Source organism: Dermacentor albipictus, chromosome 9 (assembly GCF_038994185.2).
Source record: "Dermacentor albipictus isolate Rhodes 1998 colony chromosome 9, USDA_Dalb.pri_finalv2, whole genome shotgun sequence".
In the NCBI taxonomy this organism is placed as follows: domain Eukaryota; kingdom Metazoa; phylum Arthropoda; class Arachnida; order Ixodida; family Ixodidae; genus Dermacentor; species Dermacentor albipictus.
The window spans coordinates 54,952,691-54,972,068 of NC_091829.1; the positions used below are offsets into that span (position 1 = coordinate 54,952,691).

At 50.3% G+C, this 19,378-nt stretch overlaps 3 protein-coding genes across 12 annotated transcripts in view; 2 read left to right on the forward strand and 1 right to left on the reverse strand.

Annotated features, from left to right (window-relative positions):
* LOC135896562 (MYG1 exonuclease) overlaps window positions 1–19,378 on the reverse strand; it is a 631,131-nt gene that overhangs the window by 45,247 nt on the left and 566,506 nt on the right. The window lies entirely within an intron of this gene.
* On the forward strand, window positions 584–2,162 carry Srr (Serine racemase). The gene has a single exon (XM_065424966.2). It carries the CDS (start codon window positions 734–736, stop codon window positions 1,787–1,789), a length of 1,056 nt encoding a protein of 351 aa, XP_065281038.2. The 5' UTR covers window positions 584–733; the 3' UTR covers window positions 1,790–2,162.
* Window positions 5,661–7,718, forward strand: LOC139049916 (uncharacterized). The gene has a single exon (XM_070525790.1). The coding sequence runs from the start codon at window positions 5,894–5,896 to the stop codon at window positions 6,890–6,892; it is 999 nt and encodes a 332-aa protein (XP_070381891.1). The 5' UTR covers window positions 5,661–5,893; the 3' UTR covers window positions 6,893–7,718.

Here is a 19,378-nt window from a genome sequence, read left to right on the forward strand (position 1 = left end):
CCCAACTGGTTATTTCGTCGTCACGCGTTTGGTGCCACACGCGTGGGGTTCCGCCGAGATAAAACATGACATTGGCGAGCATAATCGCTGGGTCCCACCTGTTATTAGCCCTGGCGCGTTCATATAGCTTGATCCAGTCGTCAGCATACTGTCTCTCCAGGCCAGAGAACACACCTGGGTCGCGATGTGGGGCAACCGTGACGATTGGAGCAGTCGGACAAGCCGAAGCTGTTGCAGAGGTGGGCTCGTCGCCAGGAGGCATGGTGACAAGCTCTATGTGCCGACCACTACGGAGTTCCGTGGTGAGGACGGGGATCACTATCCTCACGTATGGAAAGACGCAGACGAAAGATGCTATTTACAGCATCTTTCGGAGCCAGGCAGCCAGGCCGACCCTCGCTCGCGCCAAGGGCCCTGACCAACTTCGTCGTCGTTCTCGCGGCGGCTCGTCTCTTGAGCATCGCTCGATTACATCGCTCGCACTAGCATTGGATTATCTATTTATTTTACTTTTTGTGTTAGTTATTTATTAACCAAATTCTTTTATTTATTCAATCATATTACCACCCGATTCGTGGCCTATCCCCCATAGTGGGTTTGTGCCATTGATTGAGGCTTCATCATCATCATCATCATCATAATCATCATCATCGCTCGATGATATCGTCATACAAGCCAGCAAGCCAGCTGCGATTACGGCTTCGCGTCGCAAGTGGCAGTGCGGCCTGCGGCGATGGAGGCCGGCTCCCCGCGGCCCGCTGCCAGCGACAGGCTGCCGACGGCTGGGCACTCCCGGCCGCTGCACGTCCGCACGCCGTTACTGGAGAGCCTGCCGCTTTCAGAGATCTACGGGCAGCGGGTTTACCTCAAGATGGACAACGTCCAGCCGTCGGGATCCTTCAAAATCAGGGGGATGGGCGCCCTGTGCCAGGACGCCAAGCGCAAGGGCGCCTCCAAAGTGGTCATAGCTTCTGGCGGCAACGCCGGCATGGCGGTGGCGTACGGTGCGCGCCAGCTGGGAATGGAGTCCGTGGTAGTCATCCCTCACAACGTGCCACACCGCATGGTCGACAAGCTGCGTCTCGAAGGGGCCCGCGTCGAGGTGCAAGGCAACTGCTGGGACGACGCCGACGAACGAGCCAAGGAGATCGTCGCCGCCGAAGGCGGGTATTACTGCCACCCCTTCGACCATCCCCTGATATGGGCGGGCAACGCCACCATGGTGCCGGAGATGAAGGAGGACCTGGTCGACCAGGTGCCCGCCGCCGTCGTGGCCTCGGTCGGCGGCGGCGGGCTGGTGTGCGGCCTCTCGGACGGCATGGAAGCCGCCGGCTGGGCGCAGGTGCCCATCATTGCCGTCGAGACGCGGGGCGCCGACTCCTTCCGGGCCTCGCTGCGCGCCGGCAACCAGGTCACGCTGCCCAGGATCACCAGCATCGCGGCGGCGCTGGGCGTGCGCAAGGTGTGCACCAGGATCCTGGAGCTGTACCGGACGCGCAGCATCTTCTCCATGGTGCTCTCCGACCGGCTCGCCGTCGACGCGTGCAACCGGTTCGCCGACGACCACCGCGCCCTCGTGGAGCCCGCGTGCGGCGCTTCGTTGGCCGCCGTGTACGCGGCGCGGGTCACCCAGATGCGCTGCCAGAAGAAGCTCGACCCGGAGAGGCCTCTGGTGGTCGTCGTGTGCGGAGGAAGCGCCGCCTCCCGGCAGCAGCTGGAGGAGTGGACCAAGTCGGTCGCCAGCGGGGCAGCCAGTCCCCTCGACCGAGACCACTCGGGCATCGACTGACTGTCGGCGCCGCTCGCGCGTTTCAGGTCGGGCTTTGAACGCGCCCGATACGTTAATTCGCTGGAGCTCTTATCTCGATCGACGTTTTTCGGTCGAAATTCCCTCGCCGTTACACGAGGCGAGCTCTTATCTCGATCAACGTTTTTTCGGGCGAAATTCGCTCGCCGTTATATACGAGGCGAGTTCTTATCTCGATCAACATTTTTCGGGCGAAATTCCCTCGCCGTTATAAACGAGGCGTTATTTTTTTAAAAAGCGGTGACAAATGTTTCCATTATCAGAGAACGCCGCCACCCAACATTCGCGCTGTGTCTACGATTTCCTTCCTCTGTAAGTGCTCAGAAAATAAAAGAGGCTATTTACGGGCTATTTAGACCGGAGCCAGGCAGCTGCAGGCCGACCCTCGCTCGCGCCAAGGGCCCCGGCCAAGTTCATCGTCGTTCTCGCGGTGGCTCGTCTCTCGAGCATCGCTTGATGATATCGTAAAACTATCATTGGAATGTATTATAAATTTCACGTTGCGGAGTTGCACCGCAACATAAAAAGGTTCTTGTTCTTTTTTTTTTTTTGCCCGATGCTGTTGTCTGGAACACTTCTCTCGACTGTACCAAGAAGTATACTGTGAACCCTAACCTTGCATGCTGGCTCCTCATACTTCAAGTTCTGATAGGATGTCGCTCTACATCCGCAGTGACCCGTCGGCACATATTCTGCGGCCTATATAGCCTGCAAGCACTCATCATGTTTCCGGCATGGGCCGGGAAACGTAAAACTAAATTGCGCAATGGTTGCTATTGTACGTACTGTAAATACACCAAACAGTCCTTGTTAAAATTTTCTTATTTCTGCGCAATGGTTTCAGCCTAATGTATTGCCTTTGTTGTTGTTGTTGTTATTCCCCTTTTCGCAGGCCGCTTCAGCCGTCATTGGCAAGGCCAGCTGATTTTTCCTCTTTCTTCTACTTCTCCGGCAACAAATAATAGTCACATTTTATGACGTCAAAGAGATAGATAGATAGATAGATAGATAGATAGATAGATAGATAGATAGATAGATAGATAGATAGGGAGAGAGAGAAACGTCACGGAATACCAACTTGCCTAAACCGTTACACCCTTGTAAAACAATAGTCGGTTTCCAACGGTAGGCGTGCGGACTCGAGCGCGCGTGCCAGCAAGCCTTCGTGTGGCACGAATTGTTCGACTGCTACGCGAAAGAGTGCAAGGAAACCTATAGCCCGTTTGCCGTGCACCCAAGCTTCCATTGCATTTCTCCCATGAAATGCTCGGTGTCCCCATGCCCCTGGACCGACGTGCCAGAAGCGTTTGCGTCGCCTCTTCCTTGGACCACAGCAACTTCTGACCCAAGCGAGCAGACTAAAACTTGAGGGAGCGAAAACACTCGAACATGTGAAACTACGAATGATGTCCTAAACTTACGGCAAACCATAATCTTTGTTTCATTTTTTTTAAAGTACGAAAGCGTGAAATGGCCCGTTGAGCGAAAAAAATCCGGAGGCGTTGCTGGTTGGCCCTTGCTGTGGCTTGGGTAGCACGTATACCGTTATGAGCAAGGACACGATTTCTTGGCGTTCCTGCGCCCAATTCAACGAGGGCTGAAAGCGTTCACCGAAATGACGACACAAGGGCGGCTTCTTTAATACGTGCCCGCCGTGCCGCGGGATCAAATACCGGCATCGGCGGCCGCACTTCGATGGGGGAGAGGGAGAAATGCAGAATGCAATGTTATTCACAGTGGATCACATTCATGCCGGATGTCATTGCGGTCTCGCGTTTCCTGTCTACACGGATGTGCAAAATGGCATTCGCATTTGATGGCGATGTTTATCGACACCTTGCGCGCGCGAGCACTCGGCAATCGACACGTGTACTTTCAGGTTGCGCTTCGCCCTGCGCAAATCGGTGAGGTGGTCGTCCCACACTTTCAGCAGCGCGCGCGTCTCGTCGTCGGTCCAGTGCGCTTTTCAACGCGACAGCGTTAAGGAGCTCGTGTCGCAGAAAAGCCGGTGTCGGCGGCGTTGGCCGTGAGCGATAAATCCCAGCAGGCACTTTATCAATAAAAAACAACTTGCAAGATGGGCTGGGTGGGAATCGAACCAGGGTCTCCGGAGTGTGAGACGGAGACGCTACCACTCAGACACGAGTTCGATGCTTCAAAGCGGTACAAAAGCGCCTCTAGTGAATGCGGTGTTGCCTTAGAAACGAGCAGTTTTTGTTTCTCATTCTCCGCTGAATTAAGAAGCTGCAGAGTTGGCTTCCGTGGTAGGTGGATAGGCTTTAGCGCGGTGCCACATTAAGCCCAACATGCAAAAATGCGGGAAAAACAAACAAACAGAGGAGCGTTTGTAAACATGGCCGACAAGAGGCGCTATAGCGTCCAATCGGAGACCGGGAACAAGAATATGGCTGCACAAACTATCGTGCTGTACGCCATAAAATTAGTTAAAAAGTTCGTAACAGCGATTATTACATTCTTTACTCTGATTACGTTTCGCTTTAACTGATCTATTTGGTAATTTCTTCTTTGTCGACCCCTTGTCGTCGAGATTACATTGCACGAGTCCGGGAAACTCATTAGATGGGCGAATGTTACTAGCTGTGAATGTCATTCACTATGCCCGTGTAGAAGCGACAGGAAATGGCATTAAGGCGTAATATCATTTGCTGCGAGTCAGGCTACAAAAAAAAAACAGGGTACATCCAAAAAAAGACAGACAGGTCACCGAACAGGCAAGCACCCACATGCTTAGCCACCCTCGCTCGCTTCGGTGGCGTGGCTGGGGCATGGCGCCTGCATCTGGCGCGTCCCTGGCTTGTCGCTATACATTACATTACATTATGCGGTTTTACGTGCCAAAACCACTTTCTGATTATGAGGCGCGCCGTAGTGGGGGACTCCGGGAATTTTGACCACCTGGGGTTCTTTAACGCGCACGTAAATCTAAGTACACGGGTGTTTTCGCATTTCGCCCATATCGAAATGCGGCCGCTTCTCTCTCTCTCTCTCTCTTAATTCACCTCTTCTGTTATGGGTCAGCAGGTCATTCTGTTTGTTCTCACTCATAGGCGTGTTGCAGTCACACCTGCCGCCTCTTCGCACGAGGGAAATGCGAGAAGGTGTAAAGTTTTCTCCAGAGTCCAGTGTGCCTCCAAGCGGCAGCATTTGCTAACTCAGCGTCGAGCTGCTTACGAGCGAAACACAAAATTGAGAGAGAGAAAGAGAGAGAGAGCGAGAGAGAAATGACATGTTTATTTATGAATTAAGCTTAGGAAAGGCATCCCTACTTCAAAATGCATCGAGCTCGGGCCGCCTCTAGGGCACTCGATCGTGAACAGCCGAAGCTGCTCCTCGAAGTTGGAGCTGGCAATATTTTGCCCGACTCTTACAGAAAAATGCTTCGGGTTAAAGCGAGGTATGCACTAAATAATGTCAGCTCAGAACGTGGCTCAGTAAATACCAATAACGTCATGAGTAAATCGGAAAGAAATCGTTCGGCTCATTGCAACAATAATTGGCGTCCAAATCCACGTCTGAGCGGCAGCTCTCACTAGAATTCTTTACGCAGATCTTGATGCCATTGTTCTGCTGGTTGCACGCGCCAGAATTAATTTTGAAGCCGGAAATACGCGGTGAGATTTGGAAACTATAAGGTACCTGCAGAGCATCATCAAACGTTTTGGTTATGTTTTCGGCTACTTTTCGCACGTGAAAAATGTGGGTCTGCCAATTTTGGGCTACATGTTGAGATCATTTGGCTATTTTTTGCTGGGGCCGTGTGGCAACCTTGGTGCCTCGATGCGCCAGAGAGGGCGCACCCAGGCACCCTAGCGGCCACGTCACCCGCACCCTGCTTCAAAAGCACGCTGGCGCTGATTAGCTGACGATTCATTTTACGACTGGTACCCGAGTGCAGCGGAAGCGGCGAGCAGCGCTCAGCTGGCTTCCGCCGTGCCCGGCCAAGATAACGAAGCGTCTGGCGTATCGCCTGCCGAAGGAAAAGTACTAAATACTTCGGTCGTGCTCTGTCAAGAGGATCAAACGTCTGACGCATCTCTTGCCGGAGCAGTGTTAGAACCATCGCTCATGTCTAGTGAAGATCATCAAGCATCTGGCCCATCGTCTGCCGAAGAAGTGTTAAATCCATCGGTCGCGCCTGGTCGAGGTCGTCGAGCGCCTGGTCGAGGTCGTCAAGCGCCTGGTCGAGGTCGTCAAGCGCCTGGTCGAGGTCGTCAAGCGCCTGGTCGAGGTCGTCAAGCGCCTGGTCGAGGTCGTCAAGAGCCTGGTCGAGGCAGTCCAGAGCCTGGTCGAGGCAGTCCAGAGCCTGGTCGAGGCAGTCCAGAGCCTGGTCGAGGCAGTCCAGAGCCTGGTCGAGGCAGTCCAGAGCCTGGTCGAGGCAGTCCAGAGCCTGGCCTATCGTCTGACGAACGAGAGGCGTTGGATAGGTGCCTTCTTCTGCACTGCGACCCGAGCGGGTGTCCGTACGACTACTATGATTTTGTGGAAGCAACGAAAGCGCTCAGACTCGACCACGACGTCGAAGGCCTCGGGCCGTTGCAAGGAAAGTGGATGATTAAGCTGAAGACAACTGAGGCCGCGCAAACCCTCGCGAATGCCGCGGGCATGCTGGTGAAAGGACGGTACTGCGCCGTCGTTGAGCCTGGTGTGGAAGAGATCTGGATGAAGGTTCACTGGGTGCCGTTCAACATCTCGAATGCGTCTCTACGGGAAGCGCTTCAGGAGTTTGGCGTCGTCAAGAGGGTGAGCTGTCACAGGTGGTCTACGGACGAAGACGAAGTCGACGAGACCACCCGGCACGTTCGCCTGTGTCTCAAGGAAGGAATGACAGTGGAAGACTTGCCGCACCTGTGGATGTACCGCGGTCAAACGCTCATCTTCGTTGCCCCAGGTCGACCTCCAATATGCATGAAGTGCCGCGAGACGGGTCATTTGTCTTTTAGATGCACGGTACCGTGGTGCAGCGAGTGTATGATGTGCGGCCACACGGCGTACGAGCATTTCACGGGAAGTGATTTTCAGAGCGAGCAAGAAACAACGTACGATAGCCTGGAAGACGTTGACTGATACGGGAACTGTTCACACTGACTGAACCGTGAAGCGACTGTGCGAGCAAGCAAGAAGCAACGCCGCTCGCCCAAAACAACGGCCGAGCACCTCAAAGAAGTTTTGACTGATACAGAAACTGGGTCACACTGACTGTGAACGGGGAAGCGCTTCTGAGAGCGAGCAAGAAACAACGGCCGATAACCTGGAAGACGTTGACTTATACGGGAACTGGTCACAGTGACTGAACCGGGAAGTCACTGTGAGAGCAAGCAAGAAGCAACGCCGCTTGCCCAAAACAACGGCCGAGCACCTCAAAGAAGTTTTGACTGATACAGAAACTGGTTACACTGACTGTGAACGGGGAAGTTCTTTTGAGAGCGAGCAAGACACAACGCCACTCGCCGAAGCAATGGTCGAGTACCCCGTCGAAGTTGCGTTCGACTGATACCTAAACTGCGAACAGTGACTAGGCGTGACCAGAACGCGTCCTAGCTCGGAGAGTGGGGGGAAACGGCGTCCACCAAATGGCTCCCGACTTCAACTTTCCTCGGTAGTTGAGGAGCAACGCCTTTGAAGCCTTGATCGTCAAGTTGGCCTGTACGATTGGTGCCGAAACGGTGGCCTGCACCTTCAACAGTGGCATTTGGGAACATTCCGTTAAAAGTTAATCAAAGTGGACGTTGGGTAACTCTGCAGTAAACGAAGCAGTTTCACCTGTTGTACAGTATGGACAGAACAAAAATAAGCCGGTTGTGCATATATTTGTGGATTTCGCGGCCAACAGCTGTTACGCGAATTGGTCTGGAGTGTGGAATAAACTGTTATTTCTAGCAACCTTGGTCAATACGTAATTTGTGATTTTCTTATTTTTATTGTGACCTGTAACGTTTATTGGTTGCATTTTTGCGACAGTTTTTATCTACGTGTGATATCTGCGTCCTTTCATTCAGGTCAAAGTGACGAAAAGATGTGCGTCCGATTTTAAGGTGTTGTCCAACGCAGTGCAAGAAGTTGCATATTCCGTGTGATGTGACACGTGTTGCATTTGCTAATCGAAGTTCGCGGCATAAGCTCTTGCACTTTGTGACTCGTAATACGCGGGAAAATGCTCTCGCCAGTGCATTATTCGAAGCGAGTAGAAATAGCGTTAACTTGAATGCCCAGAGGCACGCTTCCCCTAATCTTGGTTGCGTAGAATCTAAAGCGTTCCGTTAGGAAGTTTAAAGTTTTGTGCACCCAAAGTTAAGGGAAGCAAACAAACATATACAAAGTTAGGGGAGCTTGCAAACAACGCAAATGGTCTACAATCATGATGGTTTTTTTTTTTTTGCGCGCACAGCAGCTAAGGTATACGCTGTTTTCTTTAAAGATTCAAACGCACCAGGATTAGTGTTTTCAATGGTCTTGCAGCTGCTTGATCTAGTTCATTGTATGTTGCCTGACATTTATGAGCGTGGGTAAGTGGATCAATATTTATTTATTTATTTATTCAGTACCCACAGACGCCAAAAGGCGTTACGGTGGGGGGGGGAGGTTTTACAAAACCGTTGGAAACGTTCACAAAAGGATTTTTTTTAGACGACGTGTGAGGAGAGCAACAAAAGTTCAACAAAAGTTACAGAAGTTTGAAAACACGGTAAGTTAAACATGGACAACTGTGGAAAAAGCTTCAGTCGCAGCCTTCTGCGTCGTACCTCCAAGGTATCCCATTTAAACTCTTCCTTAGGAACCGTAACGCTGAATTTACCTTTATATCGACCTGATACCTACCACACATCTAGATTCTGTACTCTCTCAAGTTTATCAATGTCACGTGCTGTCGGAGGGTCCCACACTACACAGGCGTACTCAAGGACAGACCTTACGTACGTTTTGCATAGCAGCTCTCGTGTAGACGTGCTGAATGCTCTGGAGTTCCCACGAAGAAAACCTAACATTTCCCCTGCTTTAGCGGTTACATAGTTAATCTGTTTCTGCCATGATAATTCTGGGTGTACAAAACACCCAGGTATTTAAACTGCGTCATTTAGCTATTAAATTGTTATTCAAGGTGTAACAGAAATATATAGAGTTCTTCTTTCGAGTGAATGTCATGTCGACTGTTTTGGCTAGGTTTATCTGCATGCGCCACTTGGTGCAGCATTAACTAATTATATTGAGGTCTTGCTGAATCAGACTGATATCATCCATGCTGCTAGTCACCCTATATAACACGCAGTCATCTGCAAACAGCCTTAGATGCGATTTCAAACCTTCGCCAATATCATTTATATACAATAAAGAAAGCAAAGACCCCGGACCGAGCCCTGGATACACCGTATGTAACTTCTTGCGGGCGCGACTGCAACCCCGCTTACAACCACGAACTGCCGGCGCAGGGTAACATATTCCTTAACCCATGAGACAACCTGCGGGTGAATTTTATATTTATGCATTTTTTCTATGAGTAATGAATGGGGTATCGTGTCGAAAGCCTTTCTGAAATCGAGGAAGATACACTCAACTGAAAGCCGTTTACCCAAAACAGAAGCAATATCATTTGTGAATTCTAACAACTGTGTAATACAAGAAAACCCCTTACGAAATCCATGTTGGGAGGACATAATCACAGAATTAGTATTCAAATGAGGGACAAGGCTCGTGAATAGAATATGCTCTAGTATTTTACATGTGATGGATGTCAGTGGTATTGGACGATAGTTTGAAACGTCGCTTTTAGGGCCAGACTTATGAACAGGGACAACAATACCCGTTTTCCAGTCATCAGGCAGGGCGGCTTCGAGCAGCGACTTGTCGAAAATTAATTTCAAGTACTTGGAAAGCGGGTCAGCGCATGATTTGAACAGGAAATTGGGTAAGTCATCGGCACCACAGGCTTTAGAAGTGTCGAGCCCTCGAAGCAACGCGTTATTCGATGACGTGCATGCTGATTGCAACATCATTCATGTCACTTGTCGTTTCGATCAGCGTTGGCCCGTCCGCAGAAGGCATTGTTGTAGAAGTGAAAACGGAACAGAAGTAGGCGTTGAAGCATTCTGCTTTGTCAGGGTCGTCATGAACTGTGACATCACCGGACGCGAGAGGGGGAATATTTACTACACCCTTTCCGTTCTTTTTCAAGTGTCTCCGAAATTCTTTTGGTTTATCTTTTAATCGTGATTGAATAGTTTTTAAATAACTGTCTTTAGCAGTGCATGTTGCTTCTTTAACTTCTCGGAGTTGTTTCTTTCAGTTTTTCCTCTGTTTCACTTGATGGCGCTCTGCAAAAGGTGCGATAAATTCTCGGCCTTTTTTGTGCGAGCTGGCGCAACCTTTTCCTAAACCAAGGTTTGTTTTTACCTCTCCGCGTCGTCAGTACCCAAGATGGGGCAAACCGCTCACGCAGTTCCAATATTTCTTGCTTACAATTACCGACACAACTGTTCCATACTCCTACACTCGGCTTCTGTTTCAAACACGATAAAATAGGCGTCTAACGCTTGATTAATACAATCTAGATCTGCTTTTTTGTAATTGTACACTCTTCTGTTAACATGGGTTGTGGTTTTAACGTAGGCTAGAGACTTCGTCGACACGACGGCCTGATGGGCACTTATACCAGGAATCATGTGTGTTGAATGCACAATATCAGGTCGATTCGTTAGCAGCAAGTCCAGAATAGTGTTTCCCCGCCTGGGCGAGATGACTAGCCCTGTGCAATGCATACAGATTCACCATATTCATCATTTCTATGTTGCTTATTCCAGTAGCTGTGATAGCATTCGATGTATCCCATTTAATATCCGGTAAATTGAAGTCTCCCCCAATTGCCAAGGTACCTTTATGCACCGCAATCAATTATGCCTTGAAAACAGGTGAGAACGTCTGGTTAAACTTCTATATATACGGTTTACTGCACTGAATTACCGCATCCCGAGAAACATATAGTAATTAGCGTTTCTTGGTCGATTTCGTACGGCGCCGTGTCTGACAATAAATGATTAAAAAGAAAAACAAATGTAAGCCATTCCATTCTGAAGGTGGATGGCGAGCGAAGCTATTTAGTGCACGACGCAGAGGTGACGCAGAATTTCGAACCAAGGTACGAACCTATTTATTGTCCCGATCAGTTGTACTCGCGACGATATGTGCCAATATGTGCATATATAGGCGCACACATTCGCCTATATCACCTCTGTCATTAAATGTGTGTGTCACGTAAGACAATAAATGGCTCATACCCCCGTAAACGGGGCCTCCCCATTACGACGACGGTTGTTATCGAACTATAGTTTGTCACAGACGTTGCAGGTACACTCTTAGGCAATGTTACACCCTTTGGGGTGTATCTCTGCCACACAGCAATAATCGCCCTCTGCCTTGCTTGCGTTTCCTTTCTTGAAAACGCCGCGCCCGCTATTTTCCTGTCGGAAATGCTATGTCATGCTGATAACGCGCATGCCGTTCGTTGCTGGGAAGTACCGGGCTCGCCGCGCTAGAGAAAGGAAATGCGGCCAAGGCGGATGACAATTATCGTTGTGTTGCAAAAGGGTCCCATTTTGCTTAAGAATGTAGAGCCGAAATGACGATCAAGGAAGCCTCTTTGTAACCTCGCGTTCGCACCCTTGAACTCATCCACGTAGAGACCTTGACGCCGAAGGCGCTCCGGGCCATTCCCTGACTCACGGTATGCTCATTACCCACTGCAAGCCTGGCCACGAGAAGGCACGTATAGGCGACCAGCGAGAACCGACGAAGCATACCATTACCCCCTCAACAGCTTACCCCCTGAAAGTTGTTCAGTGGATAATGAGCATACCGTAAGTCGGAGAATGGCGCGGAGCGCCTTCGGCGTCAAGGTCTCTACGTGGATGAGTTCAAGGGTGCGAACGCGAGGTTACAAAGAGGCTTCCTTGATCGTGATTTCGGCTCTACACTCTTAAGCAAAATGGGACCCTTTTGCAACACAACGGGGGTAAGCTGTTCAGGGGGTAATGGTATGCTTCGTCGGTTCTCGCTGGTCGCCTATACGTGCCGACTCGCGGCCAGGCTTGCGGACGCGCGCCTTGCGCCTGCCCCGCCTCGCGAGGTATGGCAGTTTGCATGCACAAAAAGAAACGCGCGACAGCGCGCCCGTTCCTCACTGGACTCACTCATAGACGCCTTGGCAGACGCCACTTCGTACTTTGTTATCGACTGTGTTTAAAAATGCTTCGATATCTATAAGCGCAACTGCAATATTTTTATAACCGTTACTTGAGCATAAAAAGGACAGAAGCAGCACTGGGCTTTAGCGCCCGCACACCGTTAAAATTATGGAGTTTTACGCGCCAAAACCACTTCCTGATTATGAGGCACACCGCAGTGGGGGACTCCGGAAATTTGGACCAACTGGGGTTCTTTAACGTGCACCTAAATATAAGCACACGGGCGTTTTCGCATTCCGTCCCCGTCTAAATGCAGCCGCCGCGGCCGGGATTCGATCCCGCGACCCCGTGCTTAGCAGCCCTGAACACCATAGCCACTAAGCAACCACGGCGGGTGTTCGCACGCCGTCGACGATCGCACTTGCGTCGCTGCTCCCTCCGTCGCTCTTCACACGCGCGCTGCTCGGCAGTCCTGATGACGCGCGGCCTTACCCCACTGCACGGGCGGAACGAAAGTGAGGTCGTTCACCTACAGAGCCGTGACGTCAGCCGCACTCGAGAGAGCCATTGGGGATATTTTATTTTGCACTCTGGAGCCAGCTGTCGAAGAAGACGACGAGGCTCGAGCCATTGCTGATGATGATAATTTCTGCTCGCGGACGCCACGAAACCCCGGATGTGAGCCATGTATATACAGCTTTGCTGTAAAAAAAAAGGAAAAAAAAACCAAGGAAGATGGTTGACCACTGCATGAAGGGCCGCCTCAGGATCGAGGCGTTACACGTCCGATTACCGAGTCGGCCGCCTGCTTATGCACACAGCGGATGAAGGACGGAAAGGCGTGCAGGACAGAGACAAGCAGAGAGAGAGAGCGAGAGCGAGAGAGAGAGAGAGAGAGAGAGAGAGAGAGAGAGAGAGAGAGAGAGAGAGAGAAACAACTTTATTTGCCACTGCAGGATAGGAAGTTAGGGCAGGTAGGCCTAGTGTGGCTCCCAGGTGGGGGCGACGGCCTGGGCCCACGAGACGAGTGCGAGTTGCGTTTTCTTGTCTGCTCTTGTCAGCAGCTGGTTCCAACCCTCCTCGGAGGGAGCTGGCAGTAATGACTGTGGGGGAGGGTTACCCTCGCATCCGCAGAGAATGTGTGCCCGAGTGGCGAACACTCCATGGTCGCACTTAGTACAGATGGGGTCGTAATCCCCTCCAGTGATTAAATAAAGCCTAGAATGACTGAGAATTGAATCGGTCTGCAGTATGCGAAGCATGGTGGCTTGCGCTCGTTCGACGTCAGGGTGGGGAGGCGGGTACTCGCGTCTTGTCTTTTCACGGCCTATAGGGGGCGCCACCTTAAATCCAACATGGCTGTCCGAGAGATTAAGAACTAGAGCAGTCGGTGCAGTGCTGCGGTCGTCTTGCTCAGTGGCATGTTGTTTCGCGTCGTCATGCTGAAATGCCTCTTCAATTTACACGCCCGCTGTCGTTAGCCTGCGTAATGGCTCATATTGGACGAGCAGAACCCGGGATTCCCGGAACCCGGAACCCGGGAACCCGGGATAAAAGCGTGCACGTCGACGTCTGTGACTGTTGAAGGCCTTTGCATAAAAACTTCGCGACTTCGAAGCAAGCCACATGAGATGTGGTTTCAGTTTTACCGCGACGGTGTTATTAAGAGAAGTGACCGTGCTTTTTATTTGCTATTCTATTAATTTGACATCTTTGAGTGGGTACCATGAACTTTTATACGGTGTGGTGCTCTCTGCAAGTTGCTACTTAGACCGCTTGAATAGGCCGCCGTTTCGAGAAAAAAAAAAAAAAAGAAAACCTTCCTGGTGTCGCGCGACCGAAGTCATTTACATCGACGGCGTGAAAAGCAGCCCTAAAGCAGCGTTTTGTGTGCGAATTTTTTTTGTCTAGTTATCCCTGCCTGTGTTCACAAAGCTGTATGTTGAACGCCAGAAGTAAACAAAAAACCATATCTGACTGCTTTCGCGAGCTAATACGATAACCGTTCACCCTTGCAATTTGGTTATTGCGCTTTATGCATACTGTGCCAGCGACAGTCTTACGGTAGTTTTACAGCCTGCGTGAGTCCTACCACGTCTTTCCTATAGACAGATCAAGCGATACATTGCCGACATTGACTGGTCCGCGGTAATGCTCGCTTCATTCTTCCAGTTATCTTTATAAAATAATATACACGCAGATCAGCTGAGGGTTCGCTACGCAAACACTGCACAGTAGTTTAACGCTTGTTGGATTAGGATTTGTTACTTTACGAGTGCAGTCATGCGCACCTGTGCACACGTTGCAACCGCGCATTGAAGTGGCAGACGAGGTACGAATTCCAGGTCCCTCTACGCCTGCGTCACTTTGCTTCGATGCACAAATGAGAAACTCGTCTCTCTGTTCGAAAATGGTGGAATGTCAAGCCGGCATTGCACAGCACGAATGTATGAACGAGAACAAGAAATTTTGAAGCAGGTACAAGGCTTCAGGGAGAATGTTTGCGCTCCAACGTAGCCGCAAGGGCATGAGTGGCAAGAACGCAAGCATCAATCATCCTACAACACATATGAGTTAAAATTGCGCGTTATTTCTTTCCCTGCACATAATATAGTGCTATGCCTGCGTCTTTATGGACGTGCGTCCATTCGTGATTTCAAGTGCTCGGAATTGTCACTCATCTGTCGTATTAAAAAAAAAAAAGTCCTCCGGCATGAAGTGCGCACTGCAAACCTTCATCGCTTCTGTGAAACCTTTGCCGATCCGCAGCTTAATAATCAATTTCTTCTTCATGGACGCAGCCGGTGGGAATGAGTGAAGGCTCACATCACCAACCGCATAACTACCGCTCGGCAGCCATTGCGGCACGCAGCCAATACGGTTACTTCTATGTTTGCGCATTCTGAGCATGTAAAGTGTCCTTCAGGATCCCACGGGAGCTTTGAACGCGTTAAAACATCAACCAAAGGGAAGGAAAAGCGTAGGCAACACCAATACGCTACACGAACGGGCGGCAGCCAGCGGCGAGTATAATCTTTCGATTATTTCCGGCCGCCGCCGCATGACGGCGCCACCGTACGTGAAAGTTGCGATATACAGCGAGCGAGCTACGAGCGGCGCACCTGTGTTGAAAATGAGGCGCGGAAGAACGAGTGGGCGACGACGGCGATAACAATTCTATTCCGGAAACACTGCCGCTCCTTGGATAGCTTTGGGGTTAGAAAAGTCCTGGAAGGCTGCGACATGCTTCCGTGCGCACTTTCTTTCTGGACGTGAACAGTGCATGTAGTCTCTGCGCTTGTACTGCGATTGTGTCCGGCAAGTCTTCATTGCCGCAGAATGTGGATTATGTTCGTGCCAGGATACGCCTAATACGTGCCGCGTGCTCAATTGCCGGAACAATTACAAATCGGGACCGAAAAATTATGTGTTCATGTATCCGCAAGATGAATGACGGAATATTGGATGCCAAAGCTAAGCAAAGAAGAGAAAAAAGCTGAAACTCTGCGGAATAAGGCAGCTGTTTCTTTGTAAATAGTTGCACGAATGTTTTGTACTTCCATTGCTAAACTCATTTGAGTAGTTGTAGATATGTGGACTGCCGTACTTTATGTAATAATGCCTCGAAAGCGAAATTATTCGTTTAAAGCATAATCTAGACTGGAATAAATACATGTGTGCCGAATGTGAAGAAGCACGCACCAGTGAAGTTGTCACAAGATATGTGTTACGGTGCAGTGCTAACATTTTGTTGAATAACTTTTGTGGTCGCATGAACGGCAAACTCTCTGACGCCGACGATAAATCAAGGCAATGAAGCTACTCCGAAGAAGAGGGCAGCACTGTGACTTTTCAATATAGGCCCTGCTCCCTGTCATCATGTACCCAAAATTCCTTCTCAATCCTGAGGTTGAGCCATTTCATTTTTTACAGACGGGCTTTTTAATATTGAATTGCGTAAATAGTTTTTCATAAATAAAATAATCTTGGAACACCCTCTGTGCTCTGTGGGCCATCTATTCAACTATGCCTAAAAAGAACAACTGCGCTCCGGTTAACGTTGCACGTAAGTGCGCGGCCCTTTCATTCAACCCACCCGCCGTGGTTGCTCAGTGGCTATGGTGTTGGGCTGCTGAGCACGAGGTCGCGGGATCGAATCCCGGCCACGGCGGCCGCATTTCGATGGGGGCGAAATGCGAAAACACCCGTGTGCTTAGATTTAGGTGCACGTTAAAGAACCCCAGGTGGTCAAAATTTCCGGAGTCCTCCACTACGGCGTGCCTCATAATCAGAAAGTGGTTTTGGCACGTTAAACCCCAAATATTATTATTATTTCATTCAACCCGTATCCCCGAGCAACTCAACACTTCAGCAACTCAACTTCTAATTAAACTTAAGCTCTCATTTCGCATCTAATAATGAAACCCATGAACATTGGACAGTACGTTTTTTTTCTATTTCTTTCAGATTTATATTGAATTTCGTCTCCGGTAAACAGTGATTTCTAACTAATTCTAATTATTCCAGACACTTCAGTAACTCATGTAACTAAAATATGATCTGATATCGTAGCTGTAATAAAACCCGCGAATCTTGTACTGTACTGTTTCTTTTAATTTTTCCTGAGTTATTTTGAACTTCGTTCGTGGTGATTTCAGGAGTTGAACCGGAAGTGCTGCACAAGAAAGAGTGTCACTCGGTGCTTGTGCCACTAAAAAAAAGAACACGCATGAACGACGCAGATGAGTTGAAGAAAAAAATTACCGACGATTACGTTACTTCCTAATGCGAAATTTGAGCGCAGCAAATAAGCTGTTTCACCTTTTCGATAGATTGAGGCAAAGAAATCGAGCAACACATGTATGCGCTATCACAGAATTTTTTTTAATTTTTCACACGTATTCCTTTAACAAAGACTCCACTAACAGTTCTTAACAGTCATGATGGAAGCTTTGTGGTCGGGGAAATAGACTGATATATGTTCGACTTGGTACACCAATGCTTGATTCTCAAAGACGAGATCTATACAAGTGCCTCGCGAGGTTGTCACAGCCGTGGGACGCGTTACGAGCGAGAGGAACGGGATGTTCTCCCGCATAAGTGTTAGGAAATTGCTGTTTGTCTTTATGTCAACATTAAAGTCCCCCACTACTAACATCGGTGTGGATCGATGGACGGTTAATGCGAGTTGCAGGAAGTGCACGATGTCTTTCGTGAGTGCGGTAGCGGACTCACGAAAGCGGTATCAGTCGGTCGCTGCTAGCGCTGGGGGGATGAAAGGGGGGCGGAGCTGGTTACGAGGCCGACGATAACGCCGACGACGACGCGAAACCCAGGAACGGACGCCAAAGAGCCATTTGTGTAGCCAGCCCTCCTCCACAATCTCTCCTCCTCCCTTCCATCATCCTCCCTCGCCCGGAGAGCCGACAGCGCGCATGCGCGGCGGCGGAGCAGATTCGTCGGCGAGCTGGTTACGAGGCAGACGACGACGCGAAACCCAGGAACGGACGCCAAAGAGCCATTTGTGTAGCCAGCCCTCCTCCACAATCTCTCCTCCTCCCTTCCATCATCCTCCCTCGCCCGGAGAGCCGACAGCGCGCATGCGCGGCGGCGGAGCAGCAGATTCGTCGGCGAGCTGGTTACGAGGCCGACGACAACGCCGACAACGCCGACGACGACGACGACGACGCGAAACCCAGGAACGGACGCCAAAGAGCTGCGCTCTAAAATTGGAGGACGCTTAAGCTTCGCCTTCAAGAGTGGGACGCGACAGCGTTCCCGTCGATCCGCCAAGGGGTATAAGACAATGCGCTACGGCACAGCGATCACTTACGATGCACCCCGCATCGGACTTAGCGCCCACCTATCACGCGGTGAGCGTCGAGCAACGCAGCGTTCGGCGCGGCAACGAAACGTGCGCCTGAGCGAACGGAACGAACCAAAGAACTCGGTGTCTCGGAGGGGAAACGATCTACGCCAGCCAAACGACGCGATCGGCACGGGCAGAGAGAGAGATAGTAATCTAAAGAAAGGACCGGGAGCACGGAGAAGCGTCGTCAGGGGAGAGGGAGTCCCGCGACGCGCCTGGCAGCGGTCCCAATGTGCGCGCGGCGCGCCTCCTGTCGGGTCAGCGCCGTACATTGAGAGGAGGGGGTCTTCTGTGTTTGCCGCAAGATGGCTCTGCGTGTGCGGAAAGCGCAGAAGAAATGCAGCGGAAACGCACTTCGCAAGTCGTGTAATTGTGACTTCTGTACGTTACATGGTCATAATTGCCGATATACACCGCAGTATAACTTTCCACGGCTCGTTTCGAAGGCAACACCGCATTCACTAGAGGCGCGTTTGCACCGCTTGGAAGCATCGAACTCGTGGCTGAGTGGTAGCGTCTCCGTTTCACACTCCGGAGACCCTGGTTCGATTCCCACCGGGCCAATCTTGGAAGTTGCTTTTTATTTATGAAGCGCCTGACGTGATTTATCGCTCACGGTCAACGCCGCAAACGCCGACGCCGACGACACCGGCTTTTCTGCGACACGAGCTCCTTAACGCTATCGCGTTAAAAAGCGCTACGCTGAACTGCCTTTATTTCTCGAGACGCTGTCACCGGGACGCTAAGCGGTGCCTGCCTGGCGGCACAGTCAAAGCCATTTCAGCGTAAGCAGTGCATTGCAAACAGGCGTGTCTACCACGAAGTTTTTTGTTGTTCTTGTTCTTCCCCAGGGACTGAGGCGGCACGCTCTCCCGGCAGCTCATTGGGTCTCCGCTTTTCCAGAAAGAAACGCAAAATTTCCGCGTGACTGGCAGCTCGAGGCACTTTGTGTATATTCGCGGGCTTCTTTCACGCTCGGAAAAGCAATTTTATGCAGCACGTATTGAGCAACAGAAAACTGTACCGGGAGAGAGAGAGAGAGAAGAAACTTAATAATGAATGGCCGGCAGTTTCGTTGTGGTGGCCTCAGGTGGCGGTTTTTTACGTTGATCTACGATGTTGTCACTGACGCTTCTCATATAATTACACTATTTCAGAAGTTGGTTAATTAAGAAAGACTAATTATGTAATTAGGCGAAATGCAAACCATAATGTGAGCATCTCCAAGCGACGGAAAACAACATTAGCTCGGCTCTATCCATTTGCATCTATTTCGGCATTTGCATGTTATTAAATCTTGGTGCGAGATAGTTGGGGGCGCCCTGCATATCCAGTTAAAGAAACGATCATGCCGGCATCAAGCCACTAATACCATTTCTGTCAGGACATGACGTGCAATCTCTGTCATCCATGACATGAATGCATGAAATTGATATCCTGATATATATCGAGTTAGATAAACGACAACGATCATGTAACTCTACCATTCATGTCGTGGTATTGATGTCA

Coding starts and splice junctions, on each gene's coding strand:
- LOC139049916 (XM_070525790.1), top strand. CDS start 5,894: ATGTCTAGTGAAGATCATCAAGCATCTGGCCCATCGTCTGCCGAAGAA.
- Srr (XM_065424966.2), top strand. CDS start 734: ATGGAGGCCGGCTCCCCGCGGCCCGCTGCCAGCGACAGGCTGCCGACG.